Source organism: Pristiophorus japonicus, chromosome 6, assembly GCF_044704955.1.
Source record: "Pristiophorus japonicus isolate sPriJap1 chromosome 6, sPriJap1.hap1, whole genome shotgun sequence".
Taxonomy (NCBI): domain Eukaryota; kingdom Metazoa; phylum Chordata; class Chondrichthyes; family Pristiophoridae; genus Pristiophorus; species Pristiophorus japonicus.
The window spans coordinates 140,015,134-140,039,432 of NC_091982.1; the positions used below are offsets into that span (position 1 = coordinate 140,015,134).

Here is a 24,299-nt window from a genome sequence, read left to right on the forward strand (position 1 = left end):
AGCACTTCAGGTGCACATCCAAGTACTGTTTAAATGTGGTGAGGGTTTCTACCTTTGCCACCCTTTCAGGCCCCCACCACCCTCTGGGTGAAGAAATTTCCCCTCAAATCCCCTCTAAACCTTCCACCAATTACTTTAAATCTATGCCCCCTGGTTGTTCCCTGCCAAGGGAAACAGGTCCTTCCTATCCACTCTATCCAGGCCCCTCATAATTTTATACACCTCAATAAGGTCTCCCCTCAGCCTCTTCTGTTCCAAAGAAAACAAACCCAGCCAAATAAGTTATGCTGATTAAATAAAACAAGCAAGGGATCTTATCAAACCCAATGTTTCAGATCCGGGGCAGCCCTTCAGAGACATCGATTTCTGATAAGTGTGTTTGTGTTTTTGTCAACCTGTGCAGGAGCTGCACTGCCTTTTGTAAGATTCTAAAATTTGTGGAACCCCCTCCCAGTGTTTGGACTCACTAAAAAGGAAATTCAATTTGTGCCTATTAAACAGAAAGTTTGGGATCCTAAAATGCATATGGAAGAAATCTACGAGTTTTAACCAAGTTTGGGATTTTAAAGGCATGTTTGAGCCTGTGGGGAAAAGCTGCAGAGACAGAGGGGTGGGATCAACCTTTACTTTTAGAATTTGGGTATTGTAGCTAATCAGTTTGTCTGGGGGAGCTGCTTAACCATTGTCAGTCTCCCAGAAAACATTAGCATTTAAACAATCGACCGCCGAAGTAACATTATCCACCCCACCCACAGGACCCAAATATCACATAGATATTCCAACACTTTTTCAATATGCATAGAAATATCTGGCTCAGCCCAGACTTCCCGAAGCCAAAGCAGTGCTATTACAATGGACAAGAGCTCGTCAGCTCATAAATAAGGAGTATCGCCATCCCAAAGTCTATCAACGCCAGATTAAAACATTTAATCAAGTCTCAGTTAGCTAGCCCGCCAAAACTTAATCAAAGAAGACCACTTAAAATCAAGGGGCAGCAAAACTCAAACAAAAGAAACGTTGGATTTGGCGCAAAGATTAAGCAGCCTCTCAGAGTATAACTGAGGGCCTATCGTACCAAAAGAGAAACTATCTGACCATCACTTCGGAACAACAAGATCAAGATCGAGAGCACACGGCGAGAAAACACAGGAAGAAACATCGCGACATCAGAGAAAGTAACTTCAAGAAAACCAATCAGTGGAACATCTTGGTAACTTGGTAACAGCCATCGACCGGACCACCGTGACCGACAAAACCAACCAGGAAAATCAACCACCAGGAAAACCGGGTCCAAGCAAGTTTTCCACTCTACACTTTGTGCCTAGACTATCCAGCGGGTAAAAATTACCTAAAGAATTTAAAACCCTATTGATAACAAAGGAAATTGGGTACTCAACAGAGACAAATCCAAAACGTGTCTAACCGCATCAGCGGACTCACCCCAACTGGCTTCAATATGCAACAGAGGTCTTCTACCACGTCCGGGGTACGGCAAGGCAAACCGGCTACAACCAAAGAACCCCAAAACCGTGAAACAGCCTGAGCTGTCAAAGGAAGGATCTGGTGAGCAAGAATCCCTGGAGCACTAGAGTTTGACCTAGTTAGAGAGTAAGTGGGAGGTGGGAGGTATTTCTGTTGTGTTTATTACCTGTAATAAAGTATTCTCCATTGCTTAGAACCTTTTTGTAAGATTTTACAGTTTTATTGGAGTGTATTTGTTTTATTTGCTTTCTTGAATAAAACCCAAACCTTCTTTGTACAAAACAGTTGTCTCCCACCTCCTACACTTTGATTGACTGGGTGAATTGATGAGATCACGGGAAGGTGGCCATCCTGAGACAAGGGGCACTCTATCACAGGGTATGTCATTTTGTTGCATTCAGGATTAACGTACAAATCTATTTTCAAAGATTCACCAGGATAATGTATTTTGAAACTTACCTATATAGAGTGCAGAATTAGATGGTTCAGCAAAGTCATCCACATATGAAATGCCAAAGGGCTGAATAGGAACTGTTCCGATGCCCGCCATTAACTGGGCAATGACAATTATTGCCCAGACGCTGCTCATCTCATTGACTTTAATGTCCGACTTGGCACAATATTCAAGCCTGTGTGTCTGGTTTACTGACTGGCAGGTGCCTGAGGTGGGGTGGCTTGTATTCCCTGCAAGGAAAACACATCATTTATTTCCACAGATTTATTTTCGCTATTTTTAGAGGGTTTTTTTGCCTTCTGATTGATACAGAAAGTGGGGTGGATTTTAGCACTCTTGTTGCAGGCTGTTGTGAGGGAGGCGGTCTGTCAAACTCCCTCTGCACAATTTCATACAATCTTCACTGGCAGACTTCCCTGACACCGATAGTTAATGGTATCAGTGCCAGCCAGAGAACACCATAAATCCACCCTGAACAGAGTGGACAGTGGAGCACGGTTGACAGAAACTGTTGGACATTCCATTCAGCTTCACTGGGCTGAGAGCGACTGCAGTCAAGAATGGGTTTGAAGCCAAGCTCTAGGGGCTGGATTTTTGGTTTGTTGCCGCCTCTGTTTTTACCCTGGAGGGCCGGTAATGGCGGCCTCCAGGTTTCCGGGCGGGCGGCCAGCTTCCATCGCCTGGCCGGGACATTCGGTGCCGGGTTTGTGGGGGCGCGGAGCAGTACCGCCCGTCTCGATATTTGTTTCGCGCCTGATCCGTAGCGCCCCACAGCGCCCCCTAGTGGGACAGCTTGTGAAAACTGGCGGTCCGAGCTGTAACGGCCGCAGTAGGGGAAGGAATGTCGCCCTGAGGTAAGTGTGATTGGTTTTTATTGTTTTATTTTTGCGATTTGTGTTGCTGTGGCATCAGTAAAGTATTGCGGTTTTTCCAGATCTTTTTTCCGCGGAAGTCTCTCTCAAGGCGCTCCGAGGCCGGCTGTTTAGGTGGGGATTGTCATTTGCTCAGCCGGCCTAGCGCCCTGAGAAAGGTGTGCAACGCCCACACGCAGGTCCCAGCTGTTCAATTTTGCAGCTGGAGGCGCAAACCATTTCCCGGCGCAACAATTACCGTTCCGCCCGGGTTAACACTGCAACAGAGGCGTGAGCGAATTTCCACCACTAGGTGTTTATCAGCCTCAAAGTAATGAAGGTTTCAATTTCAAGTCCTGTAACTTCCTGTCATTATAATCTGTTTATCAGAAGCTTAATCACTTTCCATCTAGCTTGTTTGATTAAGTCCAACATGACGGTGATATGTTTCATTCTGTAAGGAGGGCCGCAAGGGAAATGATGCACTCTCTGTGCTTCCCTCTTGAATTGTGGTATCTTGCTGACTTGTGAATGCTCAGTCATGGAGAGGTTCACGGGGCAAAGGGCATGCGGTCCTGGCTCTGCACACACAGCTCAATGAACTACAATGGGCCAAACCAAAGTCACACTCAGACCCACAGACAACGGGGCATTTGGGTTTTCTGCGGTAGTCAGACAAGCGTGGGTATTGCAATGGTATCACCTGACCGATCGCAGCAGTGAGTGGCCTCAACCACCTTGGTGGCCAGTCTCATTTGAACACAGCTGCCAAGCTGTGAGCACTGGAGGGAACTTCCTAGGCAGTGTTTGGTCAGGGTGGGCTGGAGATCAGTCCAAAAGGACTCCGTGGTGGGGGTATTGGTAACAGGCTGGTCCACACATGGAAGTCGTCTTGAGATTCTACGATGCGTGTAGGATCATAGAAACATAAAAAATAGGTGCAGGAGGAGTAGGCTATTCGGCCTTTCGAGCCTGCACCACCATTCAATATGATCATGGCTGATCATGCAACTTCAGTACCCCATTCCTGCTTTCTCTCCATACCCCTTGATCCCTTTAGCCGTATGGGCCACATCTAACTCCCTTTTGAATATATCCAACGAATTGGCCTCGACAACGTTCTGTGGTCAAGAATTCTACAGGTTCACAACTCTGAGTGAAGAAGTTTCTCCTCATCTGCTGATTCAAACATTTATATAAGGCCTATTCTGGGATTATCTGGTCATTTATCTCATTGTGGGAGCTTGCTGCACACAAGTTGGCTTGCGAGTTGCCTACATTACAAGTGACTGCACTCCAAAAGTACTTTTTTAGCTGTAAAGCCATGGTCCATGTTGGAAAATGGTTGCAGTCCTACAGGCAGAGTTTCAGGAGCCAGGAAAAAGATTAAAGAACAGGAGCTCAAAGGTAGTAATCTCTGGATTACTCCCAGTGCCACGTGCTAGTGAGTACTGAAACAGGAAGGTAGTGCAGGTGAATGTGTGGCTGGAGAAGTGGTGAAGGAGGGAGGTTTTCAGATTCCTGGGGCATTGGGAGTAGTTCTGGGGCAGGAGGGACCTGTACAAGCTGGACGGGTTGCACCTGTACAGGGCTGGGACCAATATCCTCGTGGGGAGATTACCTAGTGCTGTGGGGAGCTTTTTAACTCATTTGGCAGGGGGAGGGGAACCAGGGTATCACAGCAGAGAGAAGGAACAAGGTGCATAGAAAACTAGGACTACAACCAACAACCAGCAACAGAACAAAGAATACTGTAGAAGGAGCAGGTATTACATGGATAAAAAAGCAAAGCCGACCAGCATGGTGTTGGAATGCAAGTTTATTAATGCGAGGAATGTTACAAATAAGGTTGACGAGCTGCCAAATGGGGATATGATTTAGTGGTTACAATAGAGACCTGGCTTAAACATGGGCAAGGGTGGGAACAAAACATTCCTGGCTGCAGAGGGACGGTATACTGCAGGGTTCAAATACTGAATCGATTTGGTCAGAGTTAAGGAACAGAAAAGGGGCTGTTACATTGCTGGGTGTTTACTATAAAACCCCAAATAGTGAGAAGGAGAGAGAAGAGCAAATCTGTAAGAACATTTCAGAGAATTATAAAAATAATAAAACAGTAATGGCAGGGAACTTCAATTACCATAATATCGACGGAGGCTGGGTTGGGGGGGGGGGATCGGCGGGGGGGAGCAGAGTAGAGGGCAAGGAGAGTGAAGAATTCTTAAACTGTATACAGGAAAACTTCCTTAATCAGCATGTTACCAGCCCAACGAGGAAGGAAGCAGTGCTGGATCCAGTCCTGGGGAATGAAGTTCGAGCAAATGGAGTGTGTTGCAGTGGGAGAGCATCTAGATAACTGATCATAATATAATTAGGTTTAAAGTAGTTATGGAACGGGACAAAGGAAAATCAAACTGGCAGAGAGCCAATTTCAGTGAATTGAGAATGGATCTAGCATGGGTGGACTGGAGACATTGTCCATGAAAAGGCAGGTCCTCAAGGCAGAGCTAGTCCGGGTACAAACCAAGCATATTCAAATACGGAGGGAAGATGGGGCATCCAAAGCTCGAGCTCCCTGGACGCAAAGGAACTAGAGGTTAAAATAAAACAGAAACAGAATGTTTATGACAAATATCAGATACAGAATACAATCAAAAACCTGGAAAAATACAGAGTGCAGGGGGAGATTGAAAAGGATACAACAAGGGCAAAGAGAGAGTAAGAGATAAGATTAACAGGTAACATGAATTGGAACCCAAACATGTAAAAAGTAAAAGGATAGCTAATGGAATCGCGGGGCCCAATTTATAGTATTCTGTCTTTCCATATTAGTCCTCCCAAAGTGCATCAGTTCACACTTTTCCGCATTGAACTCCATCTGCCACACTACTGCCCATTTCTCCATCCTGTCGATGTCATCCTGAAGCCTATAACTATCCTCATCGCTATCTACTACTTTGCCAAGTTTTGTATCATCTGTAAACTTTATAATGCTGCTCCCTACACCCGGGTCTGGGTTGTCTGGATTGTTTACAAAAATTAAAAATAGTAATGGACCGAAAACTGACCCCAGTGAACACCACTGCAAACCACACTCTAGTTCCCCCTCAGGCTATCTCCCCGCTCACTGACTCTCTCCCCTCACTCTCTCACTTTCACTGACTCTGCCCTCACTCGCTCTCTCTCTCACTGACTCTCTCACGGTTTCCCCTCACTCTCACTCTCTCTCTCTTTCACTGTTTCCCCTCACTCTCTCTCTCTCTCTCTCTCCCTGTTTCCTCTCTCTCTCTCTCTCTTACTGTTCCCCCCCTCTCTCTCACTCTCTCACTGTTTCTGCTCTCTCTCTCGCTCTCTCTCTCTGTTCCCCCTCACTCTCTCACTTTCTCTCTCACGGTTTCCCCTCACGCTCCCTCTCTCTCTCGCTCACTGATTCCGCTCACTCTCTCTGTTTCACCCCTCTCTCACTCTCTCTGTTCCCCCTCACTCTCTCTCTCTCTCTCTCACGGTTTCCCCTCACTCTCACTCTCTCTCTCTCTCTCTCTTTCACTGTTTCCCCTCATGCTCACTCTCTCTCTCTCTCACTGTTTCCCCTCACGCTCTCTCTCTCTCTCACTGTTTCCCTCACTCTCTCTCTCTCTCACTGTTTCCCCCTCACTCTCTCTGTTTCCCCTCTCTCTCTCTCATTGATTCCCCTCATTCTCTCTCACTCACTCTCTCTCTCTCTCTCTCACTGTTTCCCCCTCACTCTCTCTCTCTCTGTTTCCCCTCTCTCTCTCTCATTGATTCCCCTCATTCTCTCTCACTCACTCTCTCTCTCACTGTTTCCCCTCTCTCTCTCTCTCTCATTGATTCCCCTCATTCTCTCTCTCACTCTCTCTCTCTCTCTCACTGTTTCCCCTCACTCTCTCCCTCTCACTCTCACTCTCTCTCTCTCTCTCTCTCACTGTTTCCCCTCACTCTCTGTAATGTCTGTAAGCTTGTAATGTTTGTAGCTCCACTCTGTGGATGTGGATATATTGTGTACTGCAAGTGCAGGATTAACAATAAACAGAACCAGGCAGATTTCCGGAGACTTCCGAGAGAGCTGCCTGCCATGTTAGGAAGCTGTGTGTGCTGTGCTCTGTGAATATATCACATTTGGCGACTGAGATGGGATTTTTTGGATGATTTAAAGCTTAAATTTTGTTGGTGAAGGATTCAGCCAGCCGACAGAGAGACTTTGGAAGTTTCTGTCTTTGGAAAAAGCTACAAAATCCGAGGTAAAATACAGCACACGGTGTGAGCAGCTAGAGATTAAAATGGCAGATGGATTCGGACATTTGGGAGAATATAGACACGACCAGGAACGTTTTAAATCTTATGTGGATCAGTTAGAAATGTATTTCACTGCAAATAACATAATCGAAGTTCCAGACAATGCAGTCCAGAACTGGGCTGCGTTGAATGTAAGAGAGCGATCTTCTTATCGGAGGTGGGTCCGGCATTATACGAAACCCTTGTAAATCTGCTTGTGCCTGACGAGCCAAAGGACACAACGCTTAGAGATTTTAACGAAGCTGGAGCAGCACTATGGCCCCAAGTTTCCACATGCTACAAAACGGGTGCCTCTCCGAGCTGGGCGCCCGTTTTCCGCGCCGAAAACCGCGCCTGAAAAAAAACGCGCGATTCTGGAGCGCCCTGCAGCTCCATGTCAGCTTGGCGCGGCACCCAGGGGGCGGAGCCTACCACTTGCGCCGATTTTGTAAGTGGGAGGGGGCGGGTACCATTTAAAATAGTTTTTTTCGTGCCGGCAACGCTGCGCGTGCGCGTTGGAGCGTTCGCGCACGCGCAGTGTGAAGGAAACGTTGGCACTCGGCCATTTTTGTAGTTCTTTGTAGCTGTTTAATTTTTGAACATTTTTCAATAAAAGCACATTGCCCTTCCATGATCAGCACTGAGGCTTCTTGCAGCAGTGAGAAGGTGCAGGAAGCCTCAGAAGTTGAGGCAGCCGTTTCCCGACGGCCTCCCCCCTGCTGCCGTCAGGAATGGCTGCCTCAACTTCTGAGGCGTCCTGCAGCCTTCTCACTGCCTCCTTCCCCCCCCACCCCCTGCCGTCGGGAACGGCTGCCTCCTCCTCCCTGCCTCCCCCCCACCCCCTGCCGTCAGGAACGGCTGCCTCCTCCCTACCTCCCGTTCGTGGGAACGACGCCACACCGCTGAGCTGACTGTAAGGCTTCCACCTCAAGTGGAAGGCTGCACAAATGCCTGCTTACTGCCTGCCTGCCCCTCCCTCCCTCCCGTTCACGGGAACAACGCCACACCGCTGAGCTGCCTGAAGCACTTTCACACAGGTAGGAAGATGGTTTATTTAATCTTTTCTTTGCTTATAAATGTTTATTCAGGTTGGATTTATTTGTATAATATTTGTATAAGTATAAATAAGGATTTATTGTAGAATTTAATGACTTCCCTTCCCCCCCCCGCTCCCCCCCCACCACCTCGTTCCGGACGCCTAATTTGTAAACTGCACCTGATTTTTTAAATGTGTAGACAAGGTTTTTTCAGTTCTATAAAAATCTTCACTTGCTCCATTCTAAGTTAGTTTGGAGTACGTTTTCACTGTGGAAACTTTCAAATCAGGCGTCAGTGGCCGGACACGCCCCCTTTTGAAGAAAAAATTCTGTTCCAAAGTGAAACTGTTCTAACTGACTAGAACTGCAGAAAAAAAAATGTGGAGAATTGCGATTTCTAAGATAGTCTGTTCTCCACCAGTTGCTCCTAAAAATCAGGAGCAAATCATGTGGAAACTTGGGGCCTATAACCCCAAACCGTTATTAATTGCTGAAAGCTATCGTTTTGGGATTCGGAATCAAAAGGCTAATGAAAGTATCAGTGATTACATCGCAGCATTAAAAAAGCTATCGATGCACTGTAATTTTGGAAACTTTCAAAACCGAGCATTATGGGATCGTTTTGTTTGTGGGGTGAAAAATGATGCAATCAGAAGGAAGTTATTGACGACGGATGACTTGACTTTTGAGATTGCCTGTCAGACAGCGAGGTCGATGAGCATGGCCGAACAATATTCCTGAGAATTAAATAATGATTACGGTCGTCAGTCAACCGAGGTAAATCACCTGCAGGTTCAAAGTAAAAGATGGGCATGGCCAAAGTCTCAGAAACTAGTACTTCTAACAGAGCGTCGAAGTCGCGCTATAGGTGCCTGGGACAACACATTGCTCAAAGATGTCCATACATGAACAGAGTGTTTCTTCTGCAGAAAGACTGGGCATCTTGCGAAGGCATGCTGACTGAAGGGAAAACCAGCTTTTAAAGCTATGAGTCCAACGTTCAAAGCGATGAGTAGAAATCCCAAGAGACTACATATCATGGAAGAACAACAACAGGACAAGATGTTAGGGTTACACGTCATCAGGAGCACGAGGTTAACGGACAGCGCTTCGGAATGCATCAAATTCCACATAGATGTTGCGGGATTCAAGATACCAATGGAAATTGACACAGATGCATCTGTGAGTGTAGTACCAGAGTCACTGTACCGCGACAAATTTCCAACTGGAGAAATCCAAGATAGAGCTGCGAGACTACGCGGGAGGGAAAATTCCTGTAGTAGGTCGTATCACTGTACCGGTGAAATATAAAGTTCAATTTCAGAACTTGCCTCTAGTAGTAGTGAGAGGAGACAAGTCTGCCTTGCTAGGAAGAAATTGGTTGAGCTCACTGAAGCTGGATTGGAGTAAGATTTTCTGTGTGGAAGTGAGATTTGCATCAACGGATGAGGTTATCAAGAAGTATCCGAAGGTGTTCTGTGAAACGGGCAGTCCGATCCAAGGCTTCAAGTTGAGTGTCAGGGTACAGAAGGACGCTAGATCGGTTTACTACAAGCCACGATCCATACCATATGCAATCAAGGAGAAAGTTGAGCAAGAGCTCAAAAGACTAGAGACTGAGAACATTATATGTAAGATAGATCGATGTAATGGGACTACACCCATTGTTGTTGTACCTAAATCCGATGGTAAGGTAAGATTGTGTGGTGATTATAAAGTAACCGTAAACCAGGTTCTAGAGGGTAATGTCCCCAATACATTGCCGAATATAGAAGATTTGTTAACACTGACAGGTGGTCAGATCTTCTCAAAACTGGATCTTACGAAGATGGTTTACATCCAACCATGGAAAAATTGGATGCGATCAGAAATGCACCCACTCCCAGGAATGTCACTGAACTTCGTTCAGTCTTGGGTCTTTTGAACTATTATGGGACGTTCCTACCAAATTGGTTACAGTATTACATCCACTGAATGAACTTTTGAAAAAACAGGTCCATTGGAAGTGGCCAAAAGAATGCGATACAGCATTCAAGGAGTGTAAAAGCAAATTGGTAGAGAGCACCATGTAGTTCACTATGACATATCGAAGGAGATTAAGCTTAGATGTGATGCCTCTCCACATGGAGTTGGGGCAGTAATCTTTCATGTATTAAGTAGTGGGGAGGAGAGACCAATTGCTTTTGCTTCACGCACTCTCAGTGCCAGTGAGAGTAATTATGCGCAAATTGAAAGAAAAGCTTTGGCATTAATTTTTGGGGTAAAGAAGTTTCACAAATACTTGTATGGTCATAAGTTTACCATCGTTACGGACCATAAGCCCCTAACAGCAATCCTCCATCCAAAGTCCCCAGTTCCAACATTAACTGCAGCCGAATGCAGAGATGGGCTTTGATTTTGTCAGCATACACATATGATATTGAATACAGATGATCAGCTGATCACAGTAATGCTGATGCAATGTCTCGATTGCCTTCCCCATCACAAGTTACACCCGATAGGGAAGAAGTGTTTTATTTTTCATATATTGATGAACTGCCAGTCACAGGTGATGAGATTGGTAGAGCAACCAAACGTGACCCAGTGATGTCAAAGGTGTATGAGTATATTGCAAATGGATGGCCAAACCAGGTAATAGACAAAGATATACATCCATTCTTCATTTGTTGGAATGAATTATCAGCCGATAAAGATTGTATCATGTGGGGTGCAAGAGTGGTTATACCAAATAAATTCAGATCCAAATTATTAGGAGACTCCATGACCAGCACCTGGGAATGTGCTTGACCAAGAGTTTTGCACGCAGTTATTTATGGTGGAGATACAGAGTACATCGTGAGTCAGTGTACGACTTGTCAATTGGTAAGCAAGCAACCATCACCAGTACCATTACAGCCATGGAAATGACCTCCCAGGGTGTGGCAAAGGCTACATATTGATTTTGCTGAGTTAGAAGGACAACAATTGTTCATTGTGATTGATAGCCATTCGAAGTGGGTTGAAGTGTTTCCAATGTGGAAAATAACAAGTAAAACATTGGACATTTTACGAAAATTATTTTCTTCATTTGGCCTCCCTTAAGAAATTGTTTCGGATAATGGACCACAATTTCGTTCAGAAGAATTTGCACAATTCATGAGCAAAAATGGCGTGAAACATACCAAGGTTCCACCATACAATGCTGCTTCAAATGGTGCAGCAGAGCGCACTGTACTAATTGTAAAACGTGCCCTCATAAAACAAATGTTAGATCCAAATCCAAGGAAACGACAGTTGTCATTGGATCACAAATTGGCTAATTTTATGATTACATATCGAAATACTCCTCATACAACTACTGGTAGAACACCAGCAGAGCTGTTTCTTAAACGACAGCCTCGAACCAGATTCTCGTTGTAAAAGCCAAATTTGGCACAGTCCGTAGAAGAGACACAATTAAGAAAGAGAATCAGGATAGAGAGAGAGTAAAAGAGAGAAGTGTGAAATTAAGCCAGAAGGTGAGAGTGAGGAACCATCACCATAAATGGTTAAAGTGGTTACCTGGAAGAGTGGTGAAGATATAGAAACATAGAAACATAGAAAATAGGTGCAGGAGTAGGCCATTCGGCCCTTCGAACCTGCACCACCATTCAATAAGATCATGGCTGATCATTCCCTCAGTACCCTTTCCTGTTTTCTCTCCATACCCCTTGATCCCCTTAGCCGTAAGGGCCATATCTAACTCCCTCTTGAATATATCCAATGAACTGGCATCAACAACTCTCTGTGGCAGGGAATTCCACACATTAATAACTCTGAGTGAAGAGGTTTCTTCTCATCTCAGTCCTAAATGGCCTACCTCTTATCCTAAGACTGTGTCCCCTGGTTCTGGACTTCCCCAACATCGGGAACATTCTACCAGGATCTAACCTCTCCCGTCCTGTCAGAATCTTATATGTTTCTATGAGATCCCCTCTCATCCTTCTAAACTCCAGTGTATAAAGACCCAGTTGATCCAGTCTCTCCTCATATGTCAGTCCTGCCATCCCGGGAATCAATCTGGTGAACCTTCGCTGCACTCCCTCAATAGCAAGAACGTCCTTCCTCAGATTAGGAGACCAAAACTGAACACAATATTCCAGGTGAGGCCTCACCAAGGCCCTGTACAACTGCAGTAAGACCTCCCTGCTCCTGTACTCAAATCCCCTCGCTATGAAAGCCAACATACCATTTGCCTTCTTCACCGCCTGCTGTACCTTTATGCCAGCTTTCAATGACTGATGAACCATGACACGCAGGTCTCGTTGCACCTCCCCTTTTCCTAATCTGCCGCTATTCAGACAATATTCTGTCTTCGCGTTTTTGCCCCCAAAGTGGATAAGCTCACATTTATCCACATTATACTGCATCTGCCATGCATTTGCCCACTCACCTAACCTGTCCAAGTCACCCTGCAGCTTCCTAGCATCCCCCTCACAGCTCACACCGCTACCCAGTTTAGTGTCATCTGCAAACTTGAAGCTATTACACTCAATTCCTTCATCCAAATCATTGATGTATATTGTAAAGAGCTGGGGTCCCAGCACTGAGCCCTACGGCACTCCACTAGTCACTGCCTGACATTCTGAAAAGGATCTGTTTATCTCGACTCTCTGTTTCCTGTCTGCCAACCAGTTCTCTATCCACATCAGTATATTACCCCCAATACCATGTGCTTTGATTTTGCACACTAATCTCTTGTGTGGGACTTTGTCAAAAGCCTTTTGAAAGTTCAAATACACCACATCCACTGGTTCTCCTTTGTCCACTCTTCTAATTACATCCTCAAAAAATTCCAGAAGATTTGTCAAGCATGATTTCCCTTTCATAAATCCATGCTGACTTGATGTGATCCTCGCACATATTTGGTAAAGATGTTTGATAATGGACAGGTTAGGTTTATTCATATTGATCATATTTTACCTACAGACATGGAAGGAGTTGAAGGTGGGAATGATTCAATTATTTCTGACTCATCAGATAGTTTTGATACACCATTAGCAAATCCTAAATCCAATGTACTGGAAACAAATCCAAGAGAGAATCAGAATGAAAGTCTGAGTCAGGAAAACAAAGAGCCTGAAGTTAGAGTGAGTTCAAGTGAAAATCAAGGAAATTCCGTGGAGGAAAACGTTCCTCAGGATGAGCCTCCAATGAATTTAGATTCGACACCATGTTTGTTAGGTTCTGTTCGAGAGCAAAGGTATCCTCTTTGAAACAGAAAACAAGTGGTAAAGTTACATTTGTAAATATGGAAAAAAAATAAGTTTATATCCTGTGTTATGTATAAACATGAAAGTTATGTATGATGTTTGTTAAGGAGGGAAAAGTGTAATGTCTGTAAGCTTGTAATGTTTGTAGCTCCACTCTGTGGATGTGGACGTATTGTGTACTGCAAGTGCAGGGTTAATAATAAACAGAACCAGGCAGATTTCCGGAGACTTCCGAGAGAGTTGCCTGCCATGTTAGGAAGCTGTGTGTGCTGTGCTCTGTGAATATATCACACTCTCACTCTCTCTCTCTCTCTCTCTCTCTCTCACTGTTTCTCCTCTCCCTCTCACTCATTGTTTCCCCTCACTCTCTCTCTCTCATTCTCTCATTTTCTCTCTCTGTCTCTCACTGTTCCCCACACTCTCTCTCTCTCTCTCTCACTGATTCTCCCCCTCTCTCTCTCTCTCTCTCACTGTTTCCCCTCACTCTCTCTCTCTCTCACTGATTCTCCCCCCTCTCTCTCTCTCTCATTGTTTCCCCTCACGCTTTCTCTCTCACTGTTTCCCCTCTCTCTCTCTCTTTCTCTGTTCCCCCTCACTCTCTCTCTCTCTTTCTCTCTCACTGTTTCCCCTCACTCTCTCTCTCTCACTGTTTCCCCTCACTCTCTCTCTCTCACTGATTCCCCCCTCTCTCTCTCTCTCTCTCTCATTTCCCCTCTCTCTCTCTCTCTCTCTCTCTTTCTCTGTTCCCCCTCACTCTCTCCTCTCTTTCTCTCTCACTGTTTCCCCTCACTCTCTCTCTCTCTCTCACTGTTTCCCCTCTTCTCTCTCTCACTGTTTCCCCCTCTCTTTCTCGCTCTCTCTCGCCTTCTCTCTCTCTATCTCCTTCTCTCTCTCTCTCTAGCTCTCTCTCTCTCTCACTGTTTCCCCTCACTCTCTCTCTCATTCTCTCATTTTCTCTCTCTCTCTCACTGTTTCTCCTCTCTCTCTCTCATTGTTTCCCCTCACTCTCTCTCTCTCATTGTTTCCCCTCACTCTCTCTCTCTCATTCTCTCATTTTCTCTCTCTCTCTCACTGTTCCCCTCACTCTCTCTCTCACTGATTTCCCCCCTCTCTCTCTCTCTCATTGTTTCCCCTCACTCTCTCTCTCTCACTGTTTCCCCTCTCTCTCTCTCTCTCTCTTTCTCTGTTCCCCTCACTCTCTCTCTCTTTCTCTCTCACTGTTTCCCCTCACTCGCTCTCTCTCACTGTTTCCCCTCACTCTCTCTCTCGCACTGATTCCCCTCTCTCTCTCGCTCTCATTGTTTCCCCTCTCTCTCTCTCTCTTTCTCTGTTCCCCCTCACTCTCTCTCTCTTTCTCTCTCACTGTTTCCCCTCACTCTCTCTCTCTCACTGTTTCCCCTCTTCTCTCTCTCTCTCTCTGTTTCCCCCCTCTCTCTCTCTCTCTCTCATCTTCTCTCTCTCTCTCTCTATCTCCTTCTCTCTCTCTCTCTCTAGCTCTCTCGCTCTCTCTCTCTCACTGTTTCCCCTCACTCTCTCTCTCTCATTCTCTCATTTTCTCTCTCTCTCTCACTGTTTCCCCTCACTCTCTCCCTCTCTCTCTCACTGATTCCCCTCTCTCTCTCTCCCTCTCTCTCTCTCACCGTTTCCCCTCACTCTCTCTCTCTCTCATTCTCTCATTTTCTCTCTCTCTCTATCTCTCTCTCTCTGTTCCCGCTCTCTCTCTCTCTCTCTCACTGTTTCCCTTCTCTCTCTCTCCCCCTGTTCCCCCTCACTCTCTCTCTCTCTCACTGTTTCCCTTCTCTCTCTCTCTCTCTGACTCTCACACTGTTTCCCCTCAGGCGCTCTCTCTCCACCCTCACTGATGTATTTGGAAAATACAAGCTCATGATATTAAAGGGATGGTGGTAACTTGGGTATGAAATTGACTAAATATAGAAACATAGAAACATAGAAAATAGGTGCAGGAGTAGGCCATTCGGCCCTTCTAGCCTGCACCGCCATTCAATGAGTTCATGGCTGAACATGCAACTTCAGTACCCCATTCCTGCTTTCTCACCATACCCCTTGATCCCCCTAGTAGTAAGGACTTCATCGAACTCCTTTTTGAATATATTTAGTGAATTGGCCTCAACAACTTTCTGTGGTAGAGAATTCCACAGGTTCACCACTCTCTGGGTGAAGAAATTCCTCCTCATCTCGGTCCTAAATGGCTTACCCCTTATCCTTAGACTGTGACCCCTGGTTCTGGACTTCCCCAACATTAGGAACATTCTTCCTGCATCTAACCTGTCTAACCCCGTCAGAATTTTAAACGTTTCTATGAGGTCCCCTCTCATTCTTCTGAACTCCAGTGAATACAAGCCCAGTTGATCCAGTCTTTCTTGATAGGTCAGTCCCGCCATCCTGGGAATCAGTCTGGTGAACCTTCGCTGCACTCCCTCAATAGCAAGAATGTCCTTCCTCAGGTTAGGAGACCAAAACTGTACACAATACTCCAGGTGTGGCCTCACCAAGGCCCTGTACAATTGTAGCAACACCTCCCTGCCCCTGTACTCAAATCCCCTCGCTATGAAGGCCAACATGCCATTTGCTTTCTTAACCGCCTGCTGTACCTGCATGCCAACCTTCAATGACTGATGTACCATGACACCCAGGTCTCTTTGCACCTCCCCTTTTCCTAATCTGTCACCATTCAGATAATAGTCTGTCTCTCTGTTTTTACCACCAAAGTGGATAACCTCACATTTATCCACATTATACTTCATCTGCCATGCATTTGCCCACTCACCTAACCTATCCAAGTCGCTCTGCAGCCTCATAGCATCCTCCTGGCAGCTCACACTGCCACCCAACTTAGTGTCATCCGCAAATTTGGAGATACTACATTTAATCCCCTCGTCTAAATCATTAATGTACAGTTGTAAACAGCTGGGGCCCCAGCACAGAACCTTGCGGTACCCCACTAGTCACTGCCTGCCATTCTGAAAAGTTCCCATTTACTCCTACTCTTTGCTTCCTGTCTGACAACCAGTTCTCAATCCATGTCAGCACACTACCCCCAATTCCATGTGCTTTAACTTTGCACATTAATCTCTTGTGTGGGACCTTGTCGAAAGCCTTCTGAAAGTCCAAATATACCACATCAACTGGTTCTCCCTTGTCCACTCGACTGGAAACATCCTCAAAAAATTCCAGAAGATTTGTCAAGCATGATTTCCCTTTCACAAATCCATGCTGACTTGGACCTATCATATCACCTCTTTCCAAATGCACTGCTATGACATCCTTAATAATTGATTCCATCATTTTACCCACTACCGATGTCAGGCTGACCGGTCTATAATTCACTGTTATCTCTCTCCCTCCTTTTTTAAAAAGTGGGGTTACATTGGCTACCCTCCACTCCATAGGAACTGATCCAGAGTCAATGGAATGTTGGAAAATGACTGTCAATGCATCCACTATTTCCAAGGCCACCTCCTTAAGTACTCTGGGATGCAGTCCATCGGGCCCTGGGGATTTATCGGCCTTCAATCCCATCAATTTCCCCAACACAATTTCCCGACTGATAAGGATTTCCCTCAGTTCCTCCTCCTTACTAGACCCTCCGACCCCTTTTATATCCGGAAGGTTGTTTGTGTCCTCCTCAGTGAATACCGAACCAAAGTACTTGTTCAATTGGTCCGCCATTTCTTTGTTCCCCGTTATGACTGCCCCTGATTCTGACTGCAGAGGACCTACATTTGTCTTTACTAACCTTTTTCTCTTTACATATCTATAGAAACTTTTGCAATCCGTCTTAATGTTCCCTGCAAGCTTCTTCTCGTACTCCATTTTCCCTGCCCTAATCAAACCCTTTGTCCTCCTCTGCTGAGTTCTAAATTTCTCCCAGTCCCCGGGTTCGCTGCTATTTCTGGCCAATTTGTATGCCACTTCCTTGGCTTTAATACTATCCCTGATTTCCCTTGATAGCCACGGTTGAGCCACCTTCCCTTTTTTATTTTTACGCCAGACAGGAATGTACAATTGTTGTAGTTCATCCATACGGAAAGGAGGCAGAGAATAATGGTGCACGGATGATATCCTGACTGGGGAGAAGTATGCAGTGGGGTCCCCCAGGGGTCGGTTTTAGGACCATTGCTTTGAAAACTAAAAGTAAGTCATGCTAAACATTTACCAATCGCTGGTTAGGATCCAGCTGGAGTATTGTGGACAGTTCTGGCCCTCACACTTCAGGACGGATAGCAAGGCCCTGGTACAGAGGTGGATTACCAGGATGTTAGCAGGGACGTGGAAAGATTGGGGAAGCTGGGATTGTTCTCCTTAGACCAGAGAAGGTGAACGGGAGACCTAATAGAGGTATGCAAATAATGAGTGGTTTTGATCGAGCAAGTTGGGAAAACTGATTCTTCTGGCAAGCGGGTCAGTAACCAGAGGACGCAGAGAACTAGAGGGGAAATGCGGGGGAAAATTCACACAGAGGTTTGTTGTGATCTGGATCGCACAACCTGAAAGGGTGCTGGAATCAGATTCCACAGGAACTTTCAAAAGGCAATTGGACATGTATTTGAAGAGGACTGATTTTCAGGGTTATGGGGAAAAAGCTGGGGTGTGGGACTAAATTGGACAGCTCTTTCACAAATCCGACACAGGCGTGACGGGCCGAGTGGCCTCCTGCTGTGCTGTAAAATTCTATGGGCTGGATTTTCGGTTGTCTAACGCCTCAGTTAGCGGCCAGAGGTGGCGTTAATGGGAGCGATAGAGCTTAGCGACCGGGCACGCAGCATTTAGCGCCGCAACGGAAAATTCATTAGAGGCTCATCAGGGGTGCAAACCTATAGCGCCCATCTGCTGACGATCGCTCCAATCCTGATGTATTCCTGGTGTAACGCCCACGCTTGCACCCCGGTTGGTAAATTCGGTTCCCTACTCATTAAGCACCAGCCAATAACAACGTCTGGACAAACAGTGGGTCCAGGATTGCAGAGTCGTTAACTGGTGCCTACTTACAGGGATGAGGAAGCGCTTCCCTCAGAGGTCACAGTCAGTGCAACGTTTACACAGCACGGTGCGTGAGCCCCCGAGGTCACAGTCAGTGCAACGTTTACACAGCACGGTGCGTGAGCCCCTGAGATCACAGTCAGTGCAACGTTTACACAGCACGGTGCATGAGCCCCCCGAGGTCACAGTCAGTGCAACGTTTACACACAGCACGGTGCGTGAGCCCCCCGAGGTCACAGTCAGTGCAAAGTTTACACACAGCACGGTGCGTGAGCCCCCCGAGGTCACAGTCAGTGCAACTTTTACACAGCACGGTGCGTGAGCCCAGGAGGTCACAGTCAGTGCAACGTTTACACAGCACGGTGCGTGAGCCCCCGAGGTCACAGTCAGTGCAACGTTTACACACAGCACGGTGCGTGAGCCCCCGAGGTCACAGTCAGTGCAACGATTACACAGCACGGTGCGTGAGCCCCCGAGGTCACAGTCAGTGCAACGTTTACACACAGCACGGTGCGTGAGCCCCCCGAGGTCACAGTCAGTGCAACGTTTACACACAGCACGGTGCGTGAGCCCCCGAGGTCACAGTCAGTGCAACGATTACACAGCACGGTGCGTGAGCCCCCGAGGTCACAATCAGTGCAACGTTTACACAGCACGGTGCGTGAGCCCCCGAGGTCACAGTCAGTGCAACGTTTACACAGCACGATGCGTGAGCCCCCCGAGGTCACAATCAGTGCAACGTTTACACAGCACGGTGCGTGAGCCCCCCGAGGTCACAGTCAGTGCAACGTTTACACAGCACGGTGCGTGAGCCCCCGAGGTCACAATCAGTGCAACGTTTACACAGCACAGTGCGTGAGCCCCCGAGGTCACAGTCAGTGCAACGTTTACACACAGCACGGTGCGTGTGCCCCCCGAGGTCACAGTCAGTGCAACGTTTACACAGCACAGTGCGTGAGCCCCCGAGGTCACAGTCAGTGCAACGTTTACACACAGCACGGTGCGTGAGCCCCCCGAGGTCACAGTCAGTGCAACGTTTACACAGCACGGTGCGTGAGCCCCCCGAGGTCACAGTCAGTGCAACGTTTACACAGCACGGTGCGTGAGCCCCCGAGGTCACAGTCAGTGCAACGTTTACACAGCAAGGTGCGTGAGCCCCCCGAGGTCACAATCAGTGCAACGTTTACACAGCACGGTGCATGAGCCCCCCGAGGTCACAGTCAGTGCAACGTTTACACAGCACGGTGCGTGAGCCCCCCGAGGTCACAGTCAGTGCAACGTTTACACAGCACGGTGCGTGAGCCCCCCGAGGTCACAGTCAGTGCAACGTTTACACACAGCACGGTGCGTGAGCCCCCCGAGGTCACAGTCAGTGCAACGTTTACACAGCACGGTGCGTGAGCCCCCCGAGGTCACAGTCAGTGCAACGTTTACACACAGCACGGTGCGTGAGCCCCCAAGGTCATAGTCAGTGCAACTTTTACACAGCACGGTGCGTGAGCCCCCCGAGGTCACAGTCAGTGCAACGTTTACACAGCACGGTGCGTGAGCCCCGCGAGGTCACAGTCAGTGCAACGTTTACACACAGAATGGTGCGTGAGCCCCCCGAGGTCACAATCAGTGCAACGTTTACACAGCACGGTGCGGGAGCCCCCCGAGGTCACAGTCAGTGCAACGTTTACACAGCACGGTGCGTGAGCCCCCGAGGTCACAGTCAGTGCAACGTTTACACAGCACGGTGCGTGAGCCCCCCGAGGTCACAGTCAGTGCAACGTTTACACAGCACGGTGTGTGAGCCCCCCGAGGTCACAATCAGTGCAACGATTACACAGCACGGTGCGTGAGCCCCCCAAGGTCACAGTCAGTGCAACGTTTACACAGCACGGTGTGTGAGCCCCCCGAGGTCACAATCAGTGCAACGATTACACAGCACGGTGCGTGAGCCCCCGAGGTCACAGTCAGTGCAACGTTTACACAGCACGGTGCGTGAGCCCCCCGAGGTCACAGTCAGTGCAACGTTTACACAGCACGGTGCGTGAGCCCCCCGAGGTCACAGTCAGTGCAACGTTTACACAGCACGGTGCGTGAGCCCCCCGAGGTCACAGTCAGTGCAACGTTTACACAGCACGGTGCGTGAGCCCCCCGAGGTCACAGTCAGTGCAATGTTTACACAGCACGGTGCGTGAGCCCCCCGAGGTCACAATCAGTGCAACGTTTACACAGCACGGTGCGTGAGCCCCCCGAGGTCACAATCAGTGCAACGTTTACACAGCACGGTGCGTGAGCCCCCGAGGTCACAATCAGTGCAACGTTTACACAGCACGGTGCGTGAGCCCCCGAGGTCACAATCAGTGCAACGTTTACACAGCACGGTGCGTGAGCCCCCCGAGGTCACAATCAGTGCAACATTTACACAGCACGGTGCGTGAGCCCCCCGAGGTCACAATCAGTGCAACGTTTACACAGCACGGTGCGTGAGCCCCCTGAGGTCACAATCAGTGCAACGTTTACACAGCACGGTGCGTGAGCCCCCCGAGGTCACAATCAATGCAACGTTTACACACAGCACGGTGCGTGAGCCCCCGAGGTCACAGTCAGTGCAACGTTTACACAGCACGGTGCGTGAGCCCCCCGAGGTCACAGTCAGTGCAACGTTTACACAGCACGGTGCGTGAGCCCCCCGAGGTCACAGTCAGTGCAACGTTTACACAGCACGGTGCGTGAGCCCCCCGAGGTCACAGTCAGTGCAACGTTTACACAGCACGGTGCGTGAGCCCCCCGAGGTCACAGTCAGTGCAACGTTTACACACAGCACGGTGCGTGAGCCCCCCGAGGTCACAGTCAGTGCAACGTTTACACAGCACGGTGCGTGAGTCCCCCGAGGTCACAGTCAGTGCAACGTTTACACAGCACGGTGCGTGAGCCCCCCGAGGTCACAGTCAGTGCAACGTTTACACAGCACGGTGCGTGAGCCCCCCGAGGTCACAGTCAGTGCAACGTTTACACAGCACGGTGCGTGAGCCCCTGAGGTCACAGTCAGTGCAACGTTTACACACAGCACGGTGCGTGAGCCCCCCGAGGTCACAGTCAGTGCAACGTTTACACACAGCACGGTGCGTGAGTCCCCCGAGGTCACAGTCAGTGCAACGTTTACACAGCACGGTGCGTGAGCCCCCCGAGGTCACAATCAGTGCAACGTTTACACAGCACGGTGCGTGAGCCCCCCCGAGGTCACAGTCAGTGCAACGTTTACACAGCACGGTGCGTGAGCCCCCCGAGGTCACAGTCAGTGCAACGTTTACACAGCACGGTGCGTGAGCCCCCCGAGGTCACAGTCAGTGCAACGTTTACACAGCACGGTGCGTGAGCCCCCCGAGGTCACTGTCAGTGCAACGTTTACACAGCACGGTGCGTGAGCCCCCGAGGTCACAGTCAGTGCAACGTTTACACAGCACGGTTCGTGAGCCCCCGAGGTCACAATCAGTGCAACGTTTACACAGCACGGTGCGTGAGCCCCGCGAGGTCACAATCAGTGCAATGTTTACACAGCACGGTGCGTGAGCCCCCCGAGGTCACAGTCAGTGCAACGTTTACACAGCACGGTGCGTGAGCCCCCCGAGGTCACAATCAGTGCAACGTTTACACAGCACGGTGCGTGAGCCCCCGAGGTCACAGTCAGTGCAACGTTTACACAGCACGGTGCGTGAGCCCCCCGAGGTCACAGTCAGTGCAACGTTTACACAGTACGGTGCGTGAGCCCCCCGAGGTCACAGTCAATGCAACGTTTACACAGCACGGTGCGTGAGCCCCCGAGGTCACAGTCAGTGCAACGTTTACACAGCACGGTGCGTGAGCCCCCCGAAGTCACAGTCAGTGCAACGTTTACACAGCACGATGCGTGAGCCCCCCGAGGTCACAGTCAGTGCAACGTTTACACACAGCACGGTGCGTGAGCCCCCCGAGGTCACAGTCAGTGCAACGTTTACACAGCACGGTGCGTGAGCCCCCGGAGGTCACAGTCAGTGCAACGTTTACACAGCACGGTGTGTGAGCCCCCCGAGGTCACAGTCAGTGCAACGTTTACACAGCACGGTGCGTGAGTCCCCCGAGGTCACAGTCAGTGCAACGTTTGCACACAGCACGGTGCGTGAGCCCCCGAGGTCACAGTCAGTGCAACGTTTGCACACAGCACGGTGCGTGAGCCCCCGAGGTCACAATCAATGCAACGTTTACACAGCACGGTGCGTGAGCCCCCCGAGGTCACAGTCAGTGCAACGTTTACACAGCACGGTGCGTGAGCCCCCGAGGTCACAGTCAGTGCAACGTTTACACAGCACGGTGCGTGAGCCCCCCGAGGTCACAGTCAGTGCAACGTTTACACACAGCACGGTGCGTGAGCCCCCCGAGGTCACAGTCAGTGCAACGTTTACACAGCACGGTGCGTGAGCCCCCGGAGGTCATAGTCAGTGCAACGTTTACACAGCACGGTGTGTGAGCCCCCCGAGGTCACAGTCAGTGCAACGTTTACACAGCACGGTGCGTGAGTCCCCCGAGGTCACAGTCAGTGCAACGTTTGCACACAGCACGGTGCGTGAGCCCCCGAGGTCACAGTCAGTGCAACGTTTACACAGCACGGTGCGTGAGCCCCCCGAGGTCACAATCAGTGCAACGTTTACACAGCACGGTGCGTGAGCCCCCCGAGGTCACAATCAGTGCAACGTTTACACAGCACGGTGCGTGAGCCACCCGAGGTCACAGTCAGTGCAAGGTTTACACAGCACGGTGCGTGAGCCCCCCGAGGTCACAATCAGTGCAACGTTTACACAGCACGGTGCGTGAGCCCCCCGAGGTCACAGTCAGTGCAACGTTTACACACAGCACGGTGCGTGAGCCCCCGAGGTCACAGTCAGTGCAACGTTTACACAGCACGGTGCGTGAGCCCCCCGAGGTCACAATCAGTGCAACGTTTACACAGCACGGTGCGTGAGCCCACCGAGGTCACAGTCAGTGCAACGTTTACACACAGCACGGTGCGTGAGCCCCCGAGGTCACAGTCAGTGCAACGTTTACACAGCACGGTGCGTGAGCCCCCGAGGTCACAGTCAGTGCAACGTTTACACAGCACGGTGCGTGAGCCCCCGAGGTCACAATCAGTGCAACGTTTACACAGCACGGTGCGTGAGCCTCCGAGGTCACAGTCAGTGCAACGTTTACACAGCACGGTGCGTGAGCCTCCCAGTTTGCAGCGGCAGACAGACATAACAATGCCGGCTGGAAACAAGTGATTTGGAAAACTTTAATGGGTGCATTACTATGCTGCGCCTTTCAGACTCGGCTTTTCCTGGAATCTGATTTGGAGTTCTGCGCATGCGCAATGGGTTCGCAAAATGTACCGACCAAACTTTCGTTCTGGCCACGCCCCAGCTCTGATGTGCAATGACTGATTTAGCGCCCCTGTCAGCTCTTCGACCAATTCTGCCGAATTTCTGGGTGGGAGGCGCTAAAAGTACCGCTCAGCCTGGGTTAATGACGCAACAGGGGCGCGACCGAATTCCTCCCCCCCTTGTTCCTATGATTCTTGAGCACCAAGCAGATGGCAGACACATGCCCAGCTCTGGCTGACTGTGTGCAGAATGGTGGTTGCAGAAGATTTGCTGCCCACCTTCTTAGACACAGAATTGTGTGGGTAGATCAGAAAATAGAAGGGAACGGGAGAGGGAAAAGCGTTTGCATTGACCAGTATCCAACTCCTCCGCCATTGCCAAAGAATACACAGGACCAATTTTTCTCCCCACCAGTATTACCAGTCTTTGGTCCCAGGATAGACAGTTACGTTGAGAGCCGTTGAGTGGCCAAGGTTAGTGGGAAACTAGCAGATTGGGAAAATTTTAAACGACAGCAAAGAATGACTAAGAAAGCAATAAAGAAAGGAAAGATAGATTACGAAAGT

The 24,299-nt window shown here is 48.9% G+C and overlaps 1 protein-coding gene across 1 annotated transcript in view; it reads right to left on the reverse strand.

Annotated features, from left to right (window-relative positions):
* Positions 1-24,299, reverse strand: part of LOC139265791 (solute carrier organic anion transporter family member 2A1-like) — a 163,372-nt gene that overhangs the window by 106,398 nt on the left and 32,675 nt on the right. Inside the window, exon 4 of the mRNA XM_070883220.1 lies at positions 1,942-2,166. Coding sequence (XP_070739321.1) covers positions 1,942-2,166 — 225 coding nt within the window. The remainder of the gene's footprint in view (positions 1-1,941; positions 2,167-24,299) is intronic.